Consider the following 23,842-nt stretch of genomic DNA (forward strand, 5'->3'; position numbering starts at 1 on the left):
CGACCGAGCAACAGAGAAACAGGCCAGGGAGGATCGAGGGCTGGCGCACGCGCCGCCATTGCATCTCGTATTCATGCGTTGCACTGCCGGCTACGGGAGGCGTTATACCGCCAACCCTTTTGCCACTAGCCCAGGCGTAATATTCTTTTTACGTCGACCAAGCCCCGTCAAACATCCTTTCATGATAATTGCATCAGAAGCCTGACGGCACTTCGACGGACGATGGTCCTACCAAGGCGATACGCGGTCGCCACGATTTTAATTTTACGGTTTCTACCCTCTCTAATGATTTTCCATTGATTCGTAGTTAGGCATAGTTACGTACAGAGCGTCCAAGTATCGGTAATTGTTAAGAGTATCGTAACTACAGAATCTCCCAGCTATTAGTATGTTGTTAGACTTCATATCGAAATGTCAGAAGTATTTACTAATCGAGAATTCAGAAAACCATAGGTACACATGGGCTGTGTATCAAGCTCTGTTGCAAAAATAATTATAATAAAATGAAATTTAATTTCATCAAAAATTTCAATTCCTTCTGGAATTTTTTTCTCGACAGTGGGAAGGATTTTGGGGGTATTTTTGCCCCTAATATGATTTTACTTGTCCCCCGCAAGCAATAATACTTGTTCCAGAAGAAATTGAAATTTTTTTTTTTCGTCGAAAATCTCTGGCACCCCCCTTTCGATTTTTCTGAAAAATACGATATTCATTTTTGGCAAATTTATTTGACGATTTACAGATAAATAGTCTAATACGTCTCTGTAGGTATCCCTGGGACGTATTTCAAGCTCCGGTTCAAAAAATAATTGGAATAAGATAACATTTAATTTCATCAAAAATTTCAATTCCTTTAGGAATCTTTTTCTCGACAGTCGGCAGGATTTTGGGGGTATTTTTGCTCCTAATATGATTGTAATTGACCACCGCAAGCAATAATACTTGTTTCAGAAGAAATTGAATTTTTTTTCGACGAAAATCTCTGGCACCACCCCTTTCGATTTTTTCGAAAAATTCGATTTTCACTTTTGACAATTTTATTTGACGATTTACAGATAAATAGTTGAATATGTCTCTGTAGGTACCCATGGGATGTGTTTCAAGCTCTGTTTCAAGCTGGTTGCTTGTATTCCATATTTGTATTACAATTTGTTAATAAAGCTTTAAATGACCTATGTTTATAAGCGTTTTGTTCTTATTTAAAACCTGGAGCACCCTGTATAAGGAATACCATCAAATTGTAGAAGAATTTTGTTCGAATTATTAGCAAATCTCTAGGTGCAAATTCCCTCAAGCTGACTTGCAATACCTTCGACTTCTATTAGTAATAAGACTAACCTACCATAGCAGGAAAGCGCGTTGTTTGTTCTAGGAACACCTAATGTTTCTTCCGTACTTCTTATCCAGTTCATCGTCCCAAAAACTTGGCCCCTCTCCGCGATTGCAAAGGGTTTAATTGCTGCACGGTTATTACGTCGGTTTTCCAATCTGAGTTTCATATCGGTCCCTATACCGGCATAGCGTTATTGCACATTTCTGATACGCTGCTCTGTGCTTTTGACCAGCGTTGCATGACTTTCCAAAAGCGTTCAGGACAATTGATCACGACTCGTTGATTGCTAAATTGCACAACTTTGGCCTCACCCTCGAGTGCTATAACTGCACGTTGCGTTATAACGTCGTATATTGTACATTCGAAACGGTGGTGTGTCCTGCGTCAGTGACTTCGCAGGGTCGAAGGATTAAAATCCGGCGAACGACGTTAAATACTCGTCGAACGAGCCAAAAGCGAAAACGAAAGTGAACTCATTGTTGGAATACTCGATCGGAAGTTCTTTTCGAAAAATTAAGCCGATTCTATCCGCGCGACCGTGTCTGCTTCAATTTAACAAATTGCCATCTTTTCCTTTGGCAAATAAGTTGGAAAATGAAGGAGCAGGATCTCTCTGGGAAACATCCGTAAATCTCGGGAAGGTTGTGACAACCGGAATAATCATCTTCCATCCAGTAATACCGACATAGAAAACTAAGCTTCCATCCGCACGACACACCGCGCCACAGTCTGAAAATAGCAGTATATAAACTATCTCCGAGAGGACCGGGACAATCATCTTGTATCTGTCAGGCAGCGTATTTCACAAACCATACGTCACAAAACGAATACACATCCATTCGGTTAAATAGTTGGAGATCGCGTTATTGCGTTTTCCGTTTTAGCTACACTATATTTGTTCGACCGAGTGTCGTGCAATACCTTCGCGAACCACTCTGAGAAATACAATAAACGAATCGGAACAAATACGCCGTTCTTCTATTTACGTTTCGTTATCGTTTTTTCGCTTGCGAACGAAATGAATATAAAAATTGTTCGACTTCGGTCGACGAGCGTTCCTTTTCCGGCGTCGCGTCGCGCGGCGTGATGAATATGGAACGGGCTTTCACGCATTCGATCAACGGGGGGATTATCGAACTATCCGCGGGGAATTAATTGCAAGGAACAGGCGTAGATAAATAGTCCCGCGAAGGAAGCGTTTTGCGTAAGTGTTAATTACGGGGCGAACCCCGATTCGTGCCGCGACGCGACAAAAAAAAAAAAACCGTCGTACACGCGGCCGTTGATTTAATTGCACGTTGTTGGCCGTAGAATTTATTCTTCCCTGGAATATGCATTAGCCGGCGATTAGAATTCATCAACTTTCTCGCGTGCCGCTGGAAATCGAACTGTTCGTTATTATTTAATCGCTTTTCTTTTCGCGTGCGACGCGACAGTGAGAAACGCGAAATAATTGCCGCACGCTTTCGCATATAAAACGGGGAAACAGCCGCGACGGCCAGATTAGAAATAATTACCTCGCGGGCGCTCTGCTCTCTTTGTTTACGCGCGATAACGTCTTTCGCCGTGCGCACGCATACCCGATAAACCGGATTTTACGTATTAACGAGTCGCCGGGCGACGCGACGCGTTTTTAGTATTCATGGCGACCGCGTCGCCCGTAACCGACACAATTAATGAGTCCTCAAGTATTAATTTCGTTCCCGCGTTTCGAACGATTAAAGCTGCCTACTTGTTTCGCCTCGAAACCCCTCATTTACTTTCCACGATGTTTTCTCGTGTTTTTCCACCGAGCGAATCGCGCTCTCGAGCGAAATATTTTTTTACGTGGGCGTCAACGGTACCCGAACGATTTACCTGAACGACCGTACGGACCACTTTTTGCGAACGATAATGGCATAATTGAAAAAATACGCGATTTAATATTCGTATTCGTGCTTGTACAGATTTAAAGATTAAATGTAGATTATTATTCAGATTTACGTCCGGGACGAGATCGCCGGAAAGTTTTGCAATTGGTTACAATTTTACACGCACAATCGGACGTCGTAAAATTACCAGGGTTCCCGGCTTCACCCCATAAACCAGCAACGATGGAACACTCGATCGACCTAGTCCGAAACTGCTCGGCCGTTATATCACCAGCCGTCTGTTACAAACTCGCCTCGCAAAATCCATCGTTACAACGGCTATTGGCAGATACAACTTGGCGTGTAACGCCGTCGTAAAGACGCAACGCATCCCCGTGGCGAGGCACGACGATGGCGGTTTCTACGTGGTTCGGGGGTGCATCGTGTCCCGGTCGATTACGATTCGATGGCGCATAGCCAACCTAACAGAAGGTGCCGGTAGATACGAATGACGAATGGTGGGTGTATCGGGGTGGGCAGCCTATCGAAATGAAAAACCGTCGCTTACCGTGCTAGGTGAGGACCGACGTTTCCTGTGTCGAAGGTAGAGCTGGCTGAAATATCCGCGTCCGGAATCGCGCCGGATTCCATGCCGAGCGGCGCGATGCATTGGGCTGCAACAAAAGAAACCATTCTCCGTGTTAAAAGTACGTTTGGTACCTTGAAATAATCATTTCTTACTTCTAAATACTCTCGAGGATTCGTATCAGGGGTGTCACGTGGAAGCTCGATATAAGCAAAATTATAGACGACTTGTATCTCCTTTCATTAAATTATAAAGAGAAGTTAAGTTTAAGTTAATAATGATTACTCGAATGCTGTATCTTATTCTGCTTAGATTTTATTCTGTTCGTTAACGACATGTCTGAAGACTTTTAAAGTTTATCATTCTGTTAATCATCCTTCCTGTAGGGATTCAATTCAGAATGACCTTGCAACATTAGAAGGGTGGTGCAAATCTAATAAATATTACCTTAATTGTTAAATATAATTCAGTTCTAATAAACACTTCTTTATGTACAGTTGTTTTATTAAGTGATCTGTGATCTGTGAACCATCCGCGATATTTTTACGAGACTCCAATGCTAGTAAGTTTAGAAGATTCGAGATCAGTTTTAGGCACGGCTTGCCCAGTTTTGGACGCAATAAAACGGAGGAATGCATGTTGTGCACTTTCCCACCCTCTGCTTACGTTTCATCGGGTGACCATATGATACTTGGTGATTCGGTAAGAAAAAAAATATCGCTCGTTCAATTATTCCTTTAGAGAGAACAAGAACGATGAAGAATTCTCGATTACTCGGTCCCAAAATACCAGACTGCCCCTTTAAAGCGCGCACGAATTTACATAGGACCCCGTGCGTGCATATCGACGCTTGGATCCAACCTCCCCCTCTCCTCCCGTTGGATCATAAACGGCTAAATAACCAGCTAACCGAGATGAATCCGGCGGATAGAGCCGGTTTACGTTCTTGTATACGACCGTCTCTCCTTGGAGGAGTAGGGCCAGGGCGACGGGAGGAAGGACTGCCTCAACGTTTTCGTATCTTCGGGACCGATCAAATTGTTTCATAGGGGAACACGGCAGCGTTACGAGGACGCAATGTATCCTGCTACCAGGAACGGCCTATCTTGATACAATATTGTCCGCTGCAACGACTCCCAGCGTTATTTACGGTTTTGTTTGCGTCACGCGTCGTTGTGTCGTTCCGCCGGCGAAAAGTTCGAAACACCTTGATCGCGAGTCGACGAAACGCGGAGACACCGAGGAGCACGGGTTAATAAATCGATGGTTACGATCCTGGCTGGAATTCCGACTAGAACGGTGCCGTCCGTAAATCGAACTTGCTCCAGGTATCGCCATTTTACCCGTAACCATTGTTGATAAAAAATATTCCGGGTTCTGGGTCTTTTTATCGAGTCGATTAAAGTTCAGTTCAATCAAAGCACGATGTCTTTTTTGCTTGAGAGTTCGAAAAAGCGAAACTTAAATACCTGGTAACGCCAATATAAAGTCTAAATAATCGAGTGTCCTTCTCATCGTTTACAATTAATAGCAAGTTTGACCGTTTCGAGCGATTTCCGTATGCAACGATGAATGTCGAGTTTCGAAGATCGGCTGATTCGACCACGAGAATGGTCGGGGCAGGCAGAAGGGGGTGGGCTGGCGTCGAAAGCTGCGCCGATTGCAATTTATGCATATCGAAGTTCTATTACCAACTAAAATGCGGATCGGTAAAATTTGCTAGAGCATCGTTCGCCCGAATGGAGCGAATACAGGGCGAATAACGATAATACCTAATGCCGGATATCGAGTGCAGGTGCACCGGAACGCCGTGATGGGAGGTTGGAGCCTTGTGCTTCGAGTAGCCAGAGACCCCGCGAGAATTAATGGCGGGGAATTCGAGCTTATAACGGAAGGAATCCCTGCTAAGCCATCGAGAAACAGAATGGGCATGTAGGTGGCCATTAATATCGGTAAAAGTTTGTACCATCCTTGGACGAATCCCCCGTCGTAATTCTGCCGGTGGATTTCGAGCGAGGCGCGTTATCAACGTAAGATGAAATTCCTACGGATTGCGAATTTGTCCCGGGAAGAACATCGTGTTTAGGACGAGGGTGTGGGGGGGCCTGGCTGTATAATTACGCTAATTTGTGAGAACTTGGGTGGCGCGCAAAGACGCCCTCCAAGACCAAAGTGTCTGGGAACACCAGAGATTTATCGTATCGACTGTCTGGAAATTTTGACGCCAAACTTTGATTCGACAAATAATTAATCGCTTCGAAAACTATTCAAATTTGACTGTCGCGAGCGTTGGGATTACGCGATCGAGCAATTTTATCGATGACTTAAACTTATTTTATCGATGCTTATAGTTGGGACACTACGTATTTATGGCAGATATTTACAAGAGAAAATAAAGGTAAAATAAATTCTGGTATTTTATTAGTCACGGGGCACTCGTAGCAATACTTTAATAATACAGAATGCTTTTCGAAACGTTTACCTAAGCGAAGTACGTCTCAAGATAAGCGCTTGTGCGTCTGAACATTTTACAAACCCCCGACTACTTTCTGTTGTACATTAGCGAATGATGTTTCCAACTTTATGCTCGCTCATGATTATAGGCAATATCGTTGGAAGACCATTTTTCATCTCTCCTTTTGTTTATTCTGCGCAACGTTCTATTTGTAGATTGTTGTAAATATTGTAGGGATATTCCATACAGCAACTTTTTATTTTACCGTGTATTTTGCCCTTTTCGGGAACACGAACCGATTGCGTGGAACAGTTAGTAACGGTATAACCATTTTTTGAGTTTCCACGTAGATTTTATATGCATTGAAACAGAGAACAATTGAATTTATATAGTATCGTTTGCTTGGTCGCCATTTATGTATTTGTTGTATTCAGTTACATACGCCAACCATCGCGTATTGTGAAGCCAGGAACTGTATATTACAAATCAATATACAGAGTTACCTAACTGGACTTGAATTACTCGCGAACATTGTTTCACGCACCATTAATTACAGGGACACTTCGACGGGTGTCACTCTAACTTCTGAATCGATTATGGACTAGCACTTAGAACGATGGCCAACGTTTCGATCATTCGCATTAGAAATTATTTTTACGCTTTAAAATATGAAATTTTGAGCGATTTAAAAATTCAAGGTTGCCTCTAGATCTTAATGAAAAAGCTACATTAAAACGAGATTAAAACGTTTAGGATAAAAGGCAGTTTACTGCACTCGACGCCCTCCTTGACACTGTGCGACTTTTGTTTGACAAATTTTTTCACGCAAGGAACAGTTTACGAGCAAGTTTAAACGAAAACTTTTAAATTCGCTGCTCTGATGATTAATTAAAAGAATGACTTTGAAAAAAGTTGGTCGCGGAGAGCACTCAGGATGAGAAGAGAAAATTAAACTTTTCGATCATCATAATTCTCAACGTCTTTTATATATTATTTTAGTTGCTTGATAATATGAATATAGTTGAGATAAGAAATGTAACGGGATATTTGAGAATTCTAAAAGGCGATATTCGATGATATATTCTTACTAAATTCGTTCTTGAGTCACGATGCAGACTTCGATCAATAATCAAGACGAACGAACGATAGATAAAAATCAATAGAAATAGATAGCAAAACATTGGAGCCTCCGGTGGAGAAGACAAAGAGAGTCCTCGAGAATCAAACATGGAGTGCTATTATTATTAATGAAGCCTCAATATATCGCGCGCGTCTCGCACCCCCGGAATTCTCACGACCCTCGCGGAACTTCTCGAACCCCGTCGCAGGGTAAACTTGGATCGTTCTCCGGTAGAATCCGTTTCCTTTGTCGGCACGTCCGACCTAACGAGCCACCGGTGAGATATCGCGCTCGTAAATCGATCGTGAATAACGGTTTCGAAGCGCGGAAAACCGAGCCTTCCGAACTTCGAGCGACGAGTATGCTCATACTTCGTTTAAGGAAATTTCCGCGTGTCTCGGGCAAGAAAAATGGCCAATATCTGAGATTAACAAATAATCATTCGACGTTTCCCTTTCCCTCTTCCCCCTTTGTCGATTTACACGTCGGGTTCATAACACGACATTTATTCTAGAATTTTTCTTATAAAAATATTAAAAATAAAAAAAAATTGGTATTTGATTCTGTTATTATTAACGATGGTGTAGTGTTATCTGTGCTAATTTATAAGATGACAAGATCGAAGAAAACAAGTGATATCCCGTTCGAGGATTACAAGGACCAACATAAGTAGAAATATCTAGTAATGGACAGACATGACAGTCAAGTTTCGCTTAATCGCTTTAGGACTCAACAAATATTCATAATCAATTTTCTGGAAAATAAAACATTTTGTAAAGAAGTTTTATTACGTATTTTTGTTTCACATTTTCATGTAGATTGGCTGTAATATCATTTGTAGGACCAGTTATTCTATTTAACGTTGTCATCTGAAATTTCCTCTTCGGTATGTACCGAGGAAAGTTAAATAGCAGTGTAGTTGAAAAACTAAAATTTACGTGTAAGAATGGACGTTCAAAAATCATTTACATTTTGTCCCAGTTTTCAGATTTACGTGCCGTTTAATGTAACCCAGTTTTTCACGAAACTACATTTACCGAGCTGGTGTTATTAAAAATTCAAACGCTAATGAGTCAATTTTCACGAAGTTTGTCACGCACGAGCGTGCAAATTAGAACCAGCACGATATCAGTAAAAGAAAGTTTAAATAAATGTTGCAAAACATTATTAATCTTTGTTCCAAATATCATCCATTGGAAAAGAAGTTTGCGCCTAACTAGTTTTAAATAACTCAGAATTAATCGGTCCATTTTTACTAGAAAGGTCAGATCCAAGATGGTTCACGCCTAATATACCTACGATCTATATTTTAAAATAAATTGACCCATCGAAGTGAAGACTGCCATTCCTATAAGTTTCGTTCGAACTCAACATTCACGAAACTTGAATTGCTTAAGTAAAAATTTGTTTCGAAATACTGTCGATCACAGATTGATTGCACCCAATAAGAATGTTATATTTTACGACCCTAAAGACTCCTTTACTCCCTTAATCCGACCGATGTTCGACGTTAAGACGCTCCTTTCGCGTCACCCTCGTTCGATTCTCGACGATGTCCGGCGTCTCTTTCAACAAACCTACCCTTTCCGGCCGAACGGAGCGCTCCGTTTCTAGAAAAACATCATTAATTACTTCTACCCTATTGACGCCGCGATGAATGGGGGCGAAACGGGGACACTTCTTCCCCCCCGTTCTTCCGGCGAAATTTATATCGCAATTAGGAGCAGGTATTTGATATAGCCCGACGACGGCGCTTCCATTTCTTTAATGAAAAAGCGTTTTCAATGAACGGCCGTTCAACGAAACGAAAGTTATGGCGATATTTTCATCTTTTCTTACATTTTCGACGTTCACCATGTCCACGGAGTCTGTTCGAAGGAACCTACTTTGTACTCAATTTGCCTGCTCGATCTAAATAGCATCTTATCCGCTCTGGCAACGAGATCGAGACCCACAGATTTCATTTACGGAGGTAGAATTTTAATACTGTTCGTATCAATTTTATTGGATATTATTCCCATCGAATTCAAGCGAGAAAATTAATTGTCCGTAAACTTGTGAGCGGTGCTGCAGTCTGTCGATATAGTCTGGAACTGGATCCCCGAAGAACAGGTCGTTTATCGTTTATCGAGGTCTCCAAACAATTCCGATACTTCCGACGAGTGAACTCGTTACATCGAAAAGCAACGCCGCCGAGGCCGACAGATCGTTTAGTCAAACTAACGGGCACGGTGGATGCTGACTAAGCCACTCCGACATGCAAATCGATGCACGCCGTTTTTTCGTGCGGACAGAGGACCGATGATCGATCAAACGCTCCACGAGACCAACTTGCGAGACGCCTACCGTGAGATATTTACTTGGACGTTTATTGACCCATTGAATTCCAAGTTTCTCGTTCGATAGACGCAGTGGTGCGCCCAGAGAGGCGCAACGAAGCAATTACACTCGTCTCTCGTGCCACGAACGCCTATTTGCATACAACTATTAAAATTTTATTTATAACCTCCGGACAAGGTAGTTCCCTCCATCGTGTTTAACAGCAGGTTGCAAGTTAAGTTGGTAAATTTTTTTGAGGACTGTATTTTGAGCCCTGACGTTGGTAAATTAGTTATTAGGTAATATTATTGGCTAAGAGCAGATATCTGAATTTTTTACGTGCACGCCATTGCGCAAACAGAGGGTGGTTGTTCCAGCATGGAATCTCTTCCGCGCTTTAAATGTTTTCCTCTCTCTAACTTTAACACAGCACCGAGAGTTGTGGAAAAGTAAGGAATTGAAGGTGCAAAGGTACACCCTCTCCTGTTGCAACGGAAACCGGTTCAATTTTTAATCAAAGTTTTACGAGATTAAAGGCTCCGGATGTGTACTTTAGTATCGAGCTCTATCTGCTGAGATATTTTCTTACAAATCGTAAATTCGAAAGTTTTCCCATTGAACGTTCCGCCGTTCGAATCCAAATCTAGATATTTCATAATTTATGTAAGATACTACACTGCAAAGCCCAATAATTATGCTTGTTCGGATAAAAAACAAGTGTTTATTCCTCTAAAAAATGTGACATCGATTTGAATAATGCTCTACGCGTTAAGCGTATATTGTTCGTGTTACTTGCATATTTAGTATATTTTTCCTGCACAAATGCATACATTTCATGAATATATGCATATTTTATGCGCATAAAAGTCATACCGTTCCATGCATATTCTACGCGCATAAACATTCACAGTCTATTCATAAGATAATGTGATTTTTGCATTCACCGCGCGCATTAATTTAAAACTTATCCCAGTGAAATATACCCCATTCAGTATTACAGAAGAAACCAGTCGTAACCTAGTTCCGTCACTATCAATTTGTCAATGAAACTAGTCAAGATCTCCACTTAGTACAGTGGTCAACGAAAAACGATTCGAAACAGAATAAACGAGTTCACCAGGACGTTCGAATATTAACACGAGCGAGTAATTCCGTTCGCTGGGTTTTCTAATTTCACGCCATCCTCGGCTCGTTCCGATTGAATTTTATCAACGCGAAGTTGCTCGATTACCGCAAAGTTTATTTCTACAAAAAACAAAACCGTTTGTCGTTGATAGAGAGAAAGGAGCCCCGCGTCGGGCGAACCTATCGCGAGTTCACACGACTGCCCTCGGCCTCCATCCACGATCTCCGGTCGTCGACACGTTGTTTAAATACAACTTCCACCGAAAAGTTTCCAATTTGTGGGCCGGTGGCGGCCAGTGCACACCGCGTAAATCCAGCTTTTACCGTGCAGGCGGCGAGGCGGACGCGGCCAAAGTCGATTTCGGATCGAAAGTTCGTCGACTGCGGTCAAGCAGCTCCGGCCGCGTCGTGTAGCGTCGCGGGTACCGACGCCGGTCGTTAATAACTTATAGACGAAGTTTCGCGATGAAAACTATAAAGCTCCCGGGCAGATTACAGCTTTGTGTGTACTTACAGAGGTCTACGGCGCGGGTCGTGCCGCCCAGGGCGAGAAAAAGCAGAAGGTGGACGGCAGGTATCGCCCTCCTGGCGAAGAAACCGAAGCTTTTCACCATGGCTCACGGTTCGCGCGAGGGCTTCACCCTCGCCCTTTTCTCACCGTGACTCTGCTCGTGCCATTTCTGCCTCGTCAACCTGAAACAAAAAAAGGAAACGCAATCGTTATATGCTGTCCCTAACGACACGCGGGGGTGGAAACGACCGCGATGACGGGGGATTCCAGAGGGTTCGCGCGTTTTGTCAAACGTTGTACGCTTCCGTCGAATCCCTTCGAATACACGATTTTCTGGTTTGCGCGGGGATCGGTGAATGCACCGCGCGAATTCAATGCGAGGGTGTCTGCAGTCGAAGATCATCGGGCTGTAAATAACCGTTCATTTATTAACACTCTAGACTTTAAATGAAACGAGGACGTCTGAGTGTCGCGATACAGTTATTACGAATCGAACCAAGTTGGTCGAATTCTTCCTCCACGAGTTGAAGGGCTTCTAAGCCACCTGTAATTCGAAGATACAACCTGACCAGCTTAGCAAACGCGGCCATCCGTGGCCACTTGCGGGATGGAAACTTCGTAACAACGTGAAAGCCACGCGCCAAGATACGAGGGCGAATCGTACTTCTGACAGATATGGGGAAAAGAAGAATGGATGGGTCCCTCTGTTCGCTGGACAGCCACTTCATCAATTGAGCTGTCCGAAATTATCGATGGACTCTTTTTTCCACGAGCCTAATATTCGAAGATGGCCACTGTCTACATGACAGAAATAAATAGAATGTTTTCGCAATAGCTGTCGCGACAATCCCCACTCCTCTCTAAATCATTGAAGAAATTCAATTCTACGTAAATAAATTACATAAACTCTATCTTCTTTAACAGAGAATCGTATCGTATTCGACCCTGTTAATTTCGTTCTGGTAAATTGTTGGCAGAAGGGCGACGGATGTCTCTCGAACGGAGAACAATTTTTAATCGACTTTTTCCGCGCAGATCGTAAAATTAATGTAGGGGTTAACGTCGCGGCAACTTCGCGGACTACCCGAAGAAAGATAACAGTACGTGTAACCCGCGAGCGTTTGCATTTAATTTGGAAAGTTATTCGATCTAAGTTGAATGAAAAATTGAAAGAAAATAAAGTTCCGGCGAAATTTAAATTTCCCTTCGGATTAATCCGTCGCCTTTTCAAAGGGAAGAACCGCGGGGGACGAAGCGGCTCGAAGGTCGCGTATGGTCGCCGCGACGGACGAACTTTAATTTTTCATCGTTAACGATTATTTTCATCCCGTTCCTACATATTTATTTATCTCCACGGGCAATTTGCATGAGAAACTAAAGGGAAAAAGAATCCACGAACGGGTTGGCTGCCCAAAAAAAAGAGCTCCACGAGTCCCGGGGGGAGTGAAAAAAAAGAGAATAATAACCAATTGGAAAAATAACGCGGTTAAAAACGTGCCCCGAAGGGCTCCCCGAGGCCGTCCCGTCGATGTCATCCCGAGCCATTTTTATTTCGGGCCAGACAACGTGTTGTTCGAGCGATATAGATGTATCATTCCTAATTATACCGCGCTCGAACTCTGATAGATCGATACGAGGCGCACACATAAATATTCGTTGCACTTGACAGATACAGGGTGTCTTGATATAACTGTCATCTGTGCGTGATTGGTGAACGAGGGGATCAGATGTTTGCGAAAATTAAGGTATTTTTCGACCTCGCTTCGTACGTTTATTAAATGAACAATTTCAAATATCAAAATATAATCGTTTCCCGAACGTGTACACAGAGAATGATGGTCGTTTATAAAATCTTGCGTTAAATTTCGTTTCACGCTTCGAGCACTTTCGCGGAAGTACACATCAGATTCCCACCCTGGTGCATCCTATCGTTCACCAATTATTTCGCGTTCCGCACACGCACATACACGTTGAGACACTTTGTATATCGACGGCAGGTGGCGTGGTAAAGCGAGAGCACAAATAATTAATTCACGACCGGGGGTTACGCCGCGGGAGATGGCTATAGATTTATTAGTTCGACAATGCTGTCCGCGGTACACGTCAGAGCGGCGCTTTGCGCTCGACGTGGTTGTTCGGCGTCGGGAGGGGTACGACGACGACGACGGGGACGTCCGTTGGTAAGAAAGGTGCGACTCCCGCGTCTGGACTTTGATGGAGTACGCCGCGGTAATTGCGCCGGAAGTGAATAAGTAATGGCGAACGGTAGTAAGAAGTGGCTCGGTCGTAGGCCTCGCGTGCTCGCATCAAACATACATGCAAGGAACTTACGGCCTCCGCGCCAGAAAATCCACAGTTTAGCGCGCTGTACGCGCGTACCCCGTATACTTTGTTCTACGCGATGTAGAGAATACGCGGACGATAGACGTATTCCCGGTCTCGTTCGCCCTTTGAAAATTCTTCCGGCTCGGTCGGGACTCGTTACGAACGACCCAAGTACGTCAGCCACGATTGCTGATCAAACAAAGTGCTCCGACTGCCTACTATTAGGTCTATTGCGGGCTCGGATGAACTTTTCCGTTCCCTCCCCCCCTCTTTCCCCTGAGACGACGTCCAGGAAAATGATGAGATTCGTTCCCGGCGAACGTGGTCAAAGGGAACTAACCGACACTTGACCGGAACCGCTCGCGATTCCAGGCTATGCAAATTTTTCAATTCATCGTTCGCGCTCGACGAACTGCCTCTACGCGAGACATTCCAATCGTTTCCCTAACGAAATTATTCGACGATTTCTTTCCATCGCGCTCTATCACCGGGGAAGTATAACCAGGGGACGTCGCGAGTCGATTAACACCCTTTGAACTTCCAAGTTTAAGTGCTATCAAATCTTACGCTTGATTTTGATTGTCTCTATTATTTAATGAGTAGCAGATGATTTATTTTATTCTTAATATTTTTCTACGAAGGAGTTAACGTATGGAATAGTTAATAGGAATTGTTGAAACTTCTTTGGGTATGTAGCGTCAAAGTAAATATCAAAATAAACATAAAAGAGAGCATAAATTATAACAGTAGTTATAGTCATCTGATAGAGGATTAAATACCCTTTAAAATGAGCGTTTGTACGAGTCGATAGCTTTATTAGTTCCGGAGATATAGCGATTTTAGTTTCAAGTCGATGCGGTGGCTAGTTCCGGGGATATAAGGGTCCGGAAGCATTTGTTTACGTTCATTGAGGTCAATGAACTCGCGCGCCTCAGGTCAATGAGGCTCGGCGCGACGCGTCAGGCGGAGACAGAGATAGTGAAATTAAGAAAAATACCCTCTTACATAAATTACGATATCTCGAAAACGGGAAGTCGTATCGACAAAAACCAAAAACCATTTTAAAGGGAAAGCTTGCCCGCTTCTGGCAGTGGCACAATTATGGACAAAACACTAGTATCTTCGGGACTGCGTGCGTGTAAAGTTCAAAAATAAAAAGGATCGTTTCGCTCGCATTCTACAGAACATTTTCGATTATTAGGACACTAGTCCCGCATGGAATGAAATTAAGAACAGCGAGATTAGCGTTTGTGACAAGTTTTTAAGATTTCCAAGCACCGGTGCGTTATCGTCGACGTCGTTTACGGCGGCTCGTTACGTCCCGACGTCGCGAAGCCAGGTTTTCGCAATTATTATTCCATCGACGCGACGGAGGAGGTCCGTTTTACGATCGGCGTGGCCCCGAGCAATATAAGCGCCGGCTGTATACCTGTTTATACGTTTCGCGCGGGCATATGCGTGTCGAGGCGCTACACGTATAACCGCGAACGTAAGAGCCCTGTTAAGCCCAGGGTGTAAGCCGCGAAGGCTCCCCGTGATATCCTAGTTCGACGTCGAATCTCTTCGTTTGCATAGCAATGAGTTTATGCAGATTAATACACGCGAAACGTCTACGCGGGCATCGTCTCGTGGGATGTAAAGCACCGGTATCTACACGGATTCGCGGGCGTGCATGCATATTTTATTGGCGGCGTCGCGAGCTTAAGGATTCCCGATCGTATAAACCCAGCACGCGCTGCGCGAAACCCGCCCGCGATTTGTCTCCCTCTCGATGTCCCATTAGTTATAATCCGGCGGACCGAGACTTTATCAAACAATGGACGACCGGCCTGCTTGTTTCTCTGGATCTGATATAAACCCGCGAGCGGGGGTTGTACAAGCTGCTTAGTAAATGATAGAACACGGATAAGTGTAGATACATCGATCACTTCCTCGTTGTTTCTTTTCCGTCGCGAAATTTCGCTGCAACCAGTCCGAAACACGGGCTTAGCAAATTGGGTTTTGGGCTCGGTTTGAAAGTCTCTGTAATTTAGTTTCGTTGGAACACGCGAGCGCGTTCGCCAGGATTATGCGCTTAGGAAAGCGGTTCGAAGCGGGGCGGATGAGAAAGAATTTTTTTTTTTGTGACTGATATCTTGGTTTCGATGTAAAATAATAGGTACATCGTTTAATTGTAGAATTGTTCCAAGTTGAAATTGTGAGACTCGGAGCTAAAGGTTGAATTTTTAAAACTTTAAGAACACACGTGTCGATTGATTCTTGTTTGTTTCTTATAGCCTTGGCCTGCCATGACGTGTACAGGAACTTGTTTTCCGTATAAGCGACAGCAGCATGCCACGGGATGTTGCATGCTTTCACTTAAAAATAAATTTAACGTAAACTCATGGGCGTCTATTCCAGAACTCTGTCAGTTTAACAGGTCCAACTATATTATTATACCGTGTACATGAAGATATCAAGTCGTATGTAACTACGGACAGGCAATTGTTCAGAATCACTATGAAATGAAAAACGCACGAGCTCATCGAACGACTTAACATTTGAACTCGCAAAATTCTTTAGATTCGCTGGTCACAGCGCGGCTGTTGGTTAATTCTCGGGTCAAGTGGCTAACTATTTCTGTCAAGCCCTTAAGTTTGCACTCGCATATTTGTTGGCACGTTTAAACGCTCATCAGCGCTTCGCTATCGCGTTGCGTGCGTTACACAATCACAGAAGTCACCGAGAATTCTTCTGGATGGGAATTACGTTTCATCGAGCAACGGTCAATCACAGAGACGATAGCAATTTACATGAACACTGTCGTCAAAATGTATTACTAAGATGGAGATCGGCGAGAACAATTAAACAATTAGCACCGAAGAGAGTCAGAACTCAATTGGGACAGTTATTGTTACCGAGCTTCTTGTTACATTGTGTAATTTGCTCAGTTTGCTCTCGTTCCCGACACGAGTATCCCTGTGCCAGTGAAGTTGTACAACCTGAATCTTGACTAAATGTTCTAATTGCACTTGGTTCGCGATACCCCATGTTCGAAGATTCGAAATTAGACGTTATCGCGACTCGCGCAGCACGATATTCTGAATTATGAACGAAGTATGAGCAATAAATACATTTCTTTGACGGATCTCTTACCTCCTTTTGGTCTAGTTAAATTGTTCTTGGCGATAGACTCGATATCGTAGACATTCCGAAGCTCGAGCTACAATTTCTAATATTAATTTGCCCGGGAATCAGTGGTGAAAGTAGGAAGCTTGAAATATTTCGACTGGATTTTCGCGACTCTGCGTCGTTCACAGGCCATATTTTATTGCGAGGGGCGCCAAAGCTTAATCGATGACGCGATAACGTCGCTAAAGCATCGCGGATCGATCTGACGGGGTGGAAAAAAAAGCACGGCCTCTGAAAAAGTAGTCGTTACCGACGGATCGTCACGTTGACCTTAATTACACGGTCGAGTTACGAGAAAAGAGCTGACAACGTGGTGGTGCGCTTTCAAGAATCCCTGCAACAAGATGCAACCGAGAGATTGGTAATCTGCTGCATCATCGAAACCTGGACGATCCGGGACAGCGGCATGGAAAAACAAAGGGGGGAAAATAAAATGCTCGCCGCCAATGGCGGAAAAACTGATGCTTATCTTATTCACGAGTATAGGCAATCGCTATTTAGTAGACGGCTTCTACCGACGACCGCCTACTGGGAGCTTCGAATCGAAATAGTAAATTTAAATTTGCTTTCAATTCGGCGGAAAGAACAAGTAAAACAGTGAACTGATTAAAGATTCTCAGCAAAAATTCTCAAACATCAGAACATAATATTAAACCCAATGTTTCGAGGAATAAACAGTTAAAGTTAAAAGGGAGAAATCTTTCTGCTTGATAATTCGCCGCACCGTCGGAATTCGGTCGCGACGAGGGGGAACAATGGTGGAAAAAGAAAAGCTGGTCGTCGACGGGCGGAAAAACGATACTTATTCGGCTCGAAAATATGCGTGTTTGCCACGGGGAGAAATACGAGCAGCGCGGACTGTTCGGATGGAACGTTAATGTCAGTTAATTATCCATAAAACGCCCGAAGCGGCAGATCCGTTTTCGAACCGGCGGTACTTGTAACGCGTGGGCGAGGCTCCGTGTTTTCTGGAATCACGAGGTCCGACAGAATTTCTCGTGTCGATTTCGGACCGTGAAAAAAACGCCATTCGTTTACAGCCTTCCCCCCCTTCGCAGACGTTTCTACCGTTCTTAGGCCGATCGGATTTCTCGAGGGACTGGCTTTTAGGAATTCATTCGAGCAATTAAAATAACTTACCGCGTTCTTAAACATCGACGGGAACGCGCCGAAACTCTCGATACCGTTCCCTTTCTATCGACCGTGTTCGTTATTCGTTTCGAGGATTTATTGTGGGATACGTTGTACAGCTATGGTCGTTACGACTGTTCGAACGATAATTGTAGAGCGCGTAGAGTTGTACAATTTGTCGCGGAGGCGATCGCGCGGCCATGGAATCGGTATGACGTTAACAAGATCGTGTACTATCGCAGAATTAATTACACGTTTGGGAGAAATTTCTTCTATAGATAGATTTTATAATCATCTCGATTTTAGCTCAACTTCCTTTAACCCAAGTTTCGAAGGTTGCGTTAATAATGTTGAGGAGTTAATATTACAACCGAAGTTCGTAACAAAGTAACAATGTCCCGGTTTTTGGTCCGTGAACTTTCTATTATACTTTGTCGGTCGAAGGAAATATCGATTTTCTCATTTTTACATTCTTCGAAAGTTCGAAGCATTAACGGCTTCGTAAAGTTTGAAGTCAGAATTCGAAAAATTGATACCCGTGGAACCGTTTCGAGAGATTCGTTTTATATTCCCGGCCATCTGACATCAAACTTTAGAGTGTTCTTTTCAAAACAGCATTTTGCAAAATGACGGCAGTTTTATCCCCAGAAGGAAATCGATTTCTTCGCAAGCGCACCCTTCGCGAAGTAGACTACACAGAATAGAAAACTGTCGACAGCGTTTCATCTTTTTATAAGCAAAATTGCTACTATCGAGACGCTTCTTTTTCAAACGCTCCTCGATGGCTCGTTCTAGCTTTCAGAATTCTTGATATTAAAAATATCAAAAACAATTCACACCTATATTTCTGTTTCGTGTGTGTTTTAGGATCAAAGACGAGACACTGTTACTTTGTTCGATCGAACGGTTCTTGTTAGTTAGCCTCTCTGCTGCCTCCATTCCACGATTTTTCTCGAGACACCGCGTTTCATCGTCTCAACGTCGGTATCTTATTGCGACGACGTCAAAAGCCTCGCGACGCGGACAGGAGAATCTCGCAACGAGCAAAAAGACATCGTCGGATCAAGGCAAGTTTGCGGTTTGATCCCCGACGTGATCCTCGTGTTCTGTTCGAAGGCACGCTTCGACGACTCCAATCCATTTCGGTCCGAATTTCGCGTGTCCTTGCGTAAAAAGACGACGCGGACGTTAGCAGCGCTAAAAGTTTCTTCAAATATTTACGCAGAAAACATTTGGTCTTCCTCGTGGACGAAACCAGTAATAACAATCGTAAATATGACTCATATCGTGTTTCTCTATCGGCGAAAGATACGTCGACTGGCCAAGGACAGTCTCTAACGAGGAGGCCAAAACCCGGTTTTTTAATTAGTCGTATCTTGATTTATAGATCTCGCCCGGTTGTTTAAGCGACATTCTCCTTCGGGGGTCAACTGGCTACTCGTTTTCGGAGAAAACCATCGCGGACTATCTCGATTCTGCCATCAGAATAGTAAATTGCTGTTCCTTCTAAAACAAGTATTTGGCATACCTGTATATTAATTTTCCGCAAGAAATTACTTTCGAAAACTGGACCTACGATGAAAGATAACATCGAAATCGAGTACACCACAGAAAGATTGTCGATCGAATAATTTAATGGCACCCAGTCGCTAATAACGTAGCTGTTGTGGAAGAAGAAAGTGCTTCTTTGACTGTATCCTCCATCCAATCTCATCACGGATCGTTGTCCAAATAAATCTTATTTTTTTTAGAAACCTGTGATCGATCGATCTCGAAGGATGTTCCCCGTGAACAGCGGAGCCAAGAGCTACCCGAGGCCGATGACTCGGTAAAAAGTCCGGTTTCTACGTTCGATTTCCACCTCCCGCGAGTCGTTTTCGCGATTTCACCAGATTTTCTCGCCTCTCGGGACGCTCTGTTACTTAGCGGGCAAGAGTAATGGAGAAAGTATGCCGGACCCCCGGTTCATCGTTTCGCATCGACAGACATCGCACGGATAAGATACCTTGAAATTATAGAGGGCTTTATACGAGAACCGTGTATCGCGACGTTTAGATTTATGGCGTTGTATGTAGAGGCCGGTCGACTTTCCATTTATCAGAATGGTACCTGTAGCATTCGGGGGGAGGGGGAGAGGGGGGGGGCCGAATGGCTGCGAAACATCCGCAAACTTCGATCCCCGCGAACAAATGGATGGAGTTTCGCAAAAGAAAAACGCGGACGGAAAAATCACAATGGAAGGCGGCTTTCGGATGCCTCGACGTTCCCTTCCTATTGTGCGTCGACTCGTGAAAAATGCACACTGATTTTCCGTAACAATGCCGGCGAAAGGAGAATTTTACTGATCGTCGGACTAAAGAGATGTACCGTGAAATATTTCAGCCATATCGTTCCGATCGTTTTCCCTTCGCTGGATCCGCGTCTACGTAACACACGATCGCGCCAGCCCCCCACGGAAAAATGACCCGCGGTTTGTCACGGTCGTTCAATTACTATTACGCTGCACGCGATACCGTGCACACTTTTTTTTAAACTTGATAGCAATTTTTCGCAACGACGGGCAAAATAAAACGCGAAACGGGAGAAATATGTATCGTTACGGATGGCGGTCCATTAGATTGAAATTGTGCGTTCCCCCCTACTAAACAACAAATGTACTGTGGCGGCCAAGGCGCCACATACGCCTTAGCCGTTCGAAGCCGCTACAATGTATGGTTGCACACGAGACGATGGTTGCACACGAGACGATGGTTGCACACGAGACGATGGTTGCACACGAGACGACCAGAGCCGCGTGAGCCGAAAAGCCGTTGTCGTCGTCTCTGACCGTCTTTTGTTTTTGAAGGCCTCTTGGTACGGTGGCGATGATCGTACCAGAGAGTCGAGCGTAACCCGCACCACGAGTCACGTCGTTGTACGACAGCAACTATACAATTGTGCGGAACGGAACAGGGCGGAGTCATTACCTTCCCGATCCCACATTGGTGACCCCGACGTGATCTCGCCGCGCAAGTAAAGTTTTTTTAAGAAAATTTGGACATTTTTTGTATACGGACAATATTAGTTAGTGTAGAGAAATAAGTGTATAGTGTTAAGAACATAAGGAAAGGACACGGTCTGACAAATAGTAGGCGCGGTGTGTGTGTGCGGTGAAATTAATCTTTTGTGACCAAGACTGGTAAAATGACTGACCCTACCGTTAACGCGGGACATCCGGGAGTGTGCCGTTGGCAGTTGATCGCGTCGCTGTACGAATACCCGAGTTTTGTCCGGGAGACCCGGAGATGTGGTTTTCGATGGTAGAGAGAAGTTTTGAGGTATCCAATGTAACGTCGGAGACCACGAAATTCGGGTACATTCTCGGCGCGTTAAGTGCGCGACACGCCGCGGAAGTAAGAGACATTATCATGAATCCTCCGGCCACGGATCCGTACACGACGCTCAAAAATGAGTTTATTCGCCGGCTTAGTGCTTCGCAGGAACAGAAAACGCGACGGTTATTGGAACACGAGGAAATCGGGGACAGAAAACCGTCCCAATTTCTTCGTCACCTGCGCGGATTGGCCGGTACGGCTTTTTCGGACGGTGTATTGCGGACGCTTTGGATGGGCCGACTACCTGCTAATATGCAGGTGATTTTATCCACGCAGCGGGACACCCCGCTGGATAAGGTAGCAGAGTTGGCAGACGCTGTCGCGGATACGATGACACCGCGGGTACACGTCACGGAGGCCGCGATTACGAGCGTATCTGCATCCTGCCAAATACCCCCGCCGGGCCCGAGCATCGAGGCCATGTTAAACATTAAGATGTCACAATTGGCTCTTTCCTTGAGGCAGGAAATTTCTGCCATCCGTGAATCCTTGGTGGACCAGGGGCAATCTTCCCGTCGCAGGTGGACCCACCGAAATCATCCAAACTCGCGCTACCGCAGACGATCTCTATCGCGATCGCGAGAGCGGCCCGCGGGAGGACAAATGGACCATCAAGGGAAATGCTGGTACCATTGGCGGCTCGGTCCGGTCGCGCAGAGGTGCGTTGCACCGTGCAATTGGAACGCCACGGATCAGGGAAACGACCTGGGGAGTCGTTGATGGCGGCCAGCGACACAAATCCAGCATCACGCCGCCTCTTCATCTTAGACAACAGCTCGAAGACGGAATTTTTAGTGGATACCGGGGCCGATTTGTGCGTTTTTCCGCGCCGCCTGCTAGGCGGATTGCGAGAAAGATCGGAGTACCAGCTGGCGGCGGCGAATGGGAGTGTAATTAACACCTACGGGACAGTGTCGTTAAACCTGCACCTCGGCCTACGACGGGATTTCGTGTGGCGATTCGTGGTTGCGGATGTTACAAAACCCATAATCGGGGTAGACTTTCTCGATCACTTCGATCTTATGGTGGACATCCGCAATCGTCGCCTCGTCGATCGGACCACGTCGTTAACGGTCCGCGGAACACGAGCCGAGGATGAAACGCCGTCGGTGAAGACAGTAGCAGGGACTACCGTTTACCACCAGCTCCTGATGCAGATGCCGGAACTTACACGGCCTAGCGGCACCCCGATGAGGACTACGCACCAAACGGTGCATTACATCGAGACAACCCCTGGACCACCCGTTTCCAGCAAGCCTCGGCGGCTTGCACCGGACCGGCTCAGGGCTGCCCAGAAGGAGTTCGACGCGATGGTGAAGATGGGCATCGCTTGTCCTTCGAAGAGCGCGTGGTCAGCACCCCTTCATATGGTTCCGAAGAAGGGCGAAGAAGCTTGGAGGCCTTGCGGTGACTATAGAGCGTTAAACGCACGGACAATTCCCGACCGATACCCCGTGCGTCACATTGAGGATTTTGCGCAACAACTGAGTGGCAAAAAGGTATTTTCCACAATAGATCTCGTCCGAGCTTATAATCAGATTCCGGTTGCGTCGGAAGACGTCGGAAAAACGGCCATTACAACGCCGTTTGGGCTTTTTGAATTCCCGTACATGTCGTTCGGGTTACGAAATGCCGCGCAAACATTTCAGCGCTTTATCGACGAAATTTTACGCGGTTTCGATTTTTGTTACGCGTATATAGACGACATTTTGGTCGCCTCAGAATCCCAAGCCGATCACCTGCGCCATTTAGAATTATTATTTAAACGATTAAAAGATTATGGCATTGTTGTTAATCCGAATAAATGCACGTTCGGACAGGAAGAAGTTAAATTTCTAGGCTATCGGGTAAATGAAAGCGGCACTCAACCTTTGCCCGGCAAGGTACAAGCCATAAAGTCATTTCCCCTTCCGAAAAACGCGAAGGATTTGAGGCAGTACTTGGGAATGCTTAATTTTTACCGCCGTTTTATCCCAGATGCCGCTCGCTTTCAAGCACCCTTGAACGACCTTCTAGCCGGCAATTTAAAGGGCAAGACCCTGATAGCCTGGACTTCGGAAGCGCGTCAGGCTTTCGAAAATACCAAAAATAGTTTAGCAAACGCAACCCTGCTTTCTCATCCTGCGGTCAACGCTCCATTGTCGGTTACCTGCGATGCTTCTGATTACACCGTAGGAGCTGTTTTACATCAGTACGTCGGCAACGAACGACAACCATTAGCATTCTTTTCTAAGAAATTAGGATCTGCCGAAAAGAAGTATTCAGCTTACGACCGGGAACTACTTTCTATCTATTTAGCAATAAAACATTTCAAACATATGCTCGAAGGCAGACATTTCACGATTTTTACAGACCATAAACCCATAACTTTCGCTTTCAAACAGAAATTAGATAAATGCTCTCCTCGACAATTCCGATACCTAGATTACATTGCGCAATTCTCTACAGATATTCAACATATTTCCGGTAAAGACAACGTCGTTGCCGATGCACTGTCCAGAGTGGAAACGGTTAACCACTCGATTAATTTCGAAGAATTGGC

General features: G+C 44.7%; 1 protein-coding gene across 1 annotated transcript in view; it reads right to left on the bottom strand.

The window, feature by feature from the left end:
- Positions 1-23,842, bottom strand: part of LOC122395106 (discoidin domain-containing receptor 2-like) — a 129,369-nt gene that overhangs the window by 70,943 nt on the left and 34,584 nt on the right. Inside the window, exons 2-3 of the mRNA XM_043392437.1 lie at positions 11,303-11,481; positions 3,752-3,857 (exon numbers count right to left, since the gene is read on the bottom strand). Of these exons, the coding sequence (XP_043248372.1) occupies positions 3,752-3,857; positions 11,303-11,402 (206 nt within the window). The 5' untranslated portion in view covers positions 11,403-11,481. The remainder of the gene's footprint in view (positions 1-3,751; positions 3,858-11,302; positions 11,482-23,842) is intronic.

This window comes from Colletes gigas, unplaced genomic scaffold (genome assembly GCF_013123115.1).
Source record: "Colletes gigas isolate AHSC1104 unplaced genomic scaffold, ASM1312311v1 Colletes_gigas_Sc00005, whole genome shotgun sequence".
Classification (NCBI taxonomy): domain Eukaryota; kingdom Metazoa; phylum Arthropoda; class Insecta; order Hymenoptera; family Colletidae; genus Colletes; species Colletes gigas.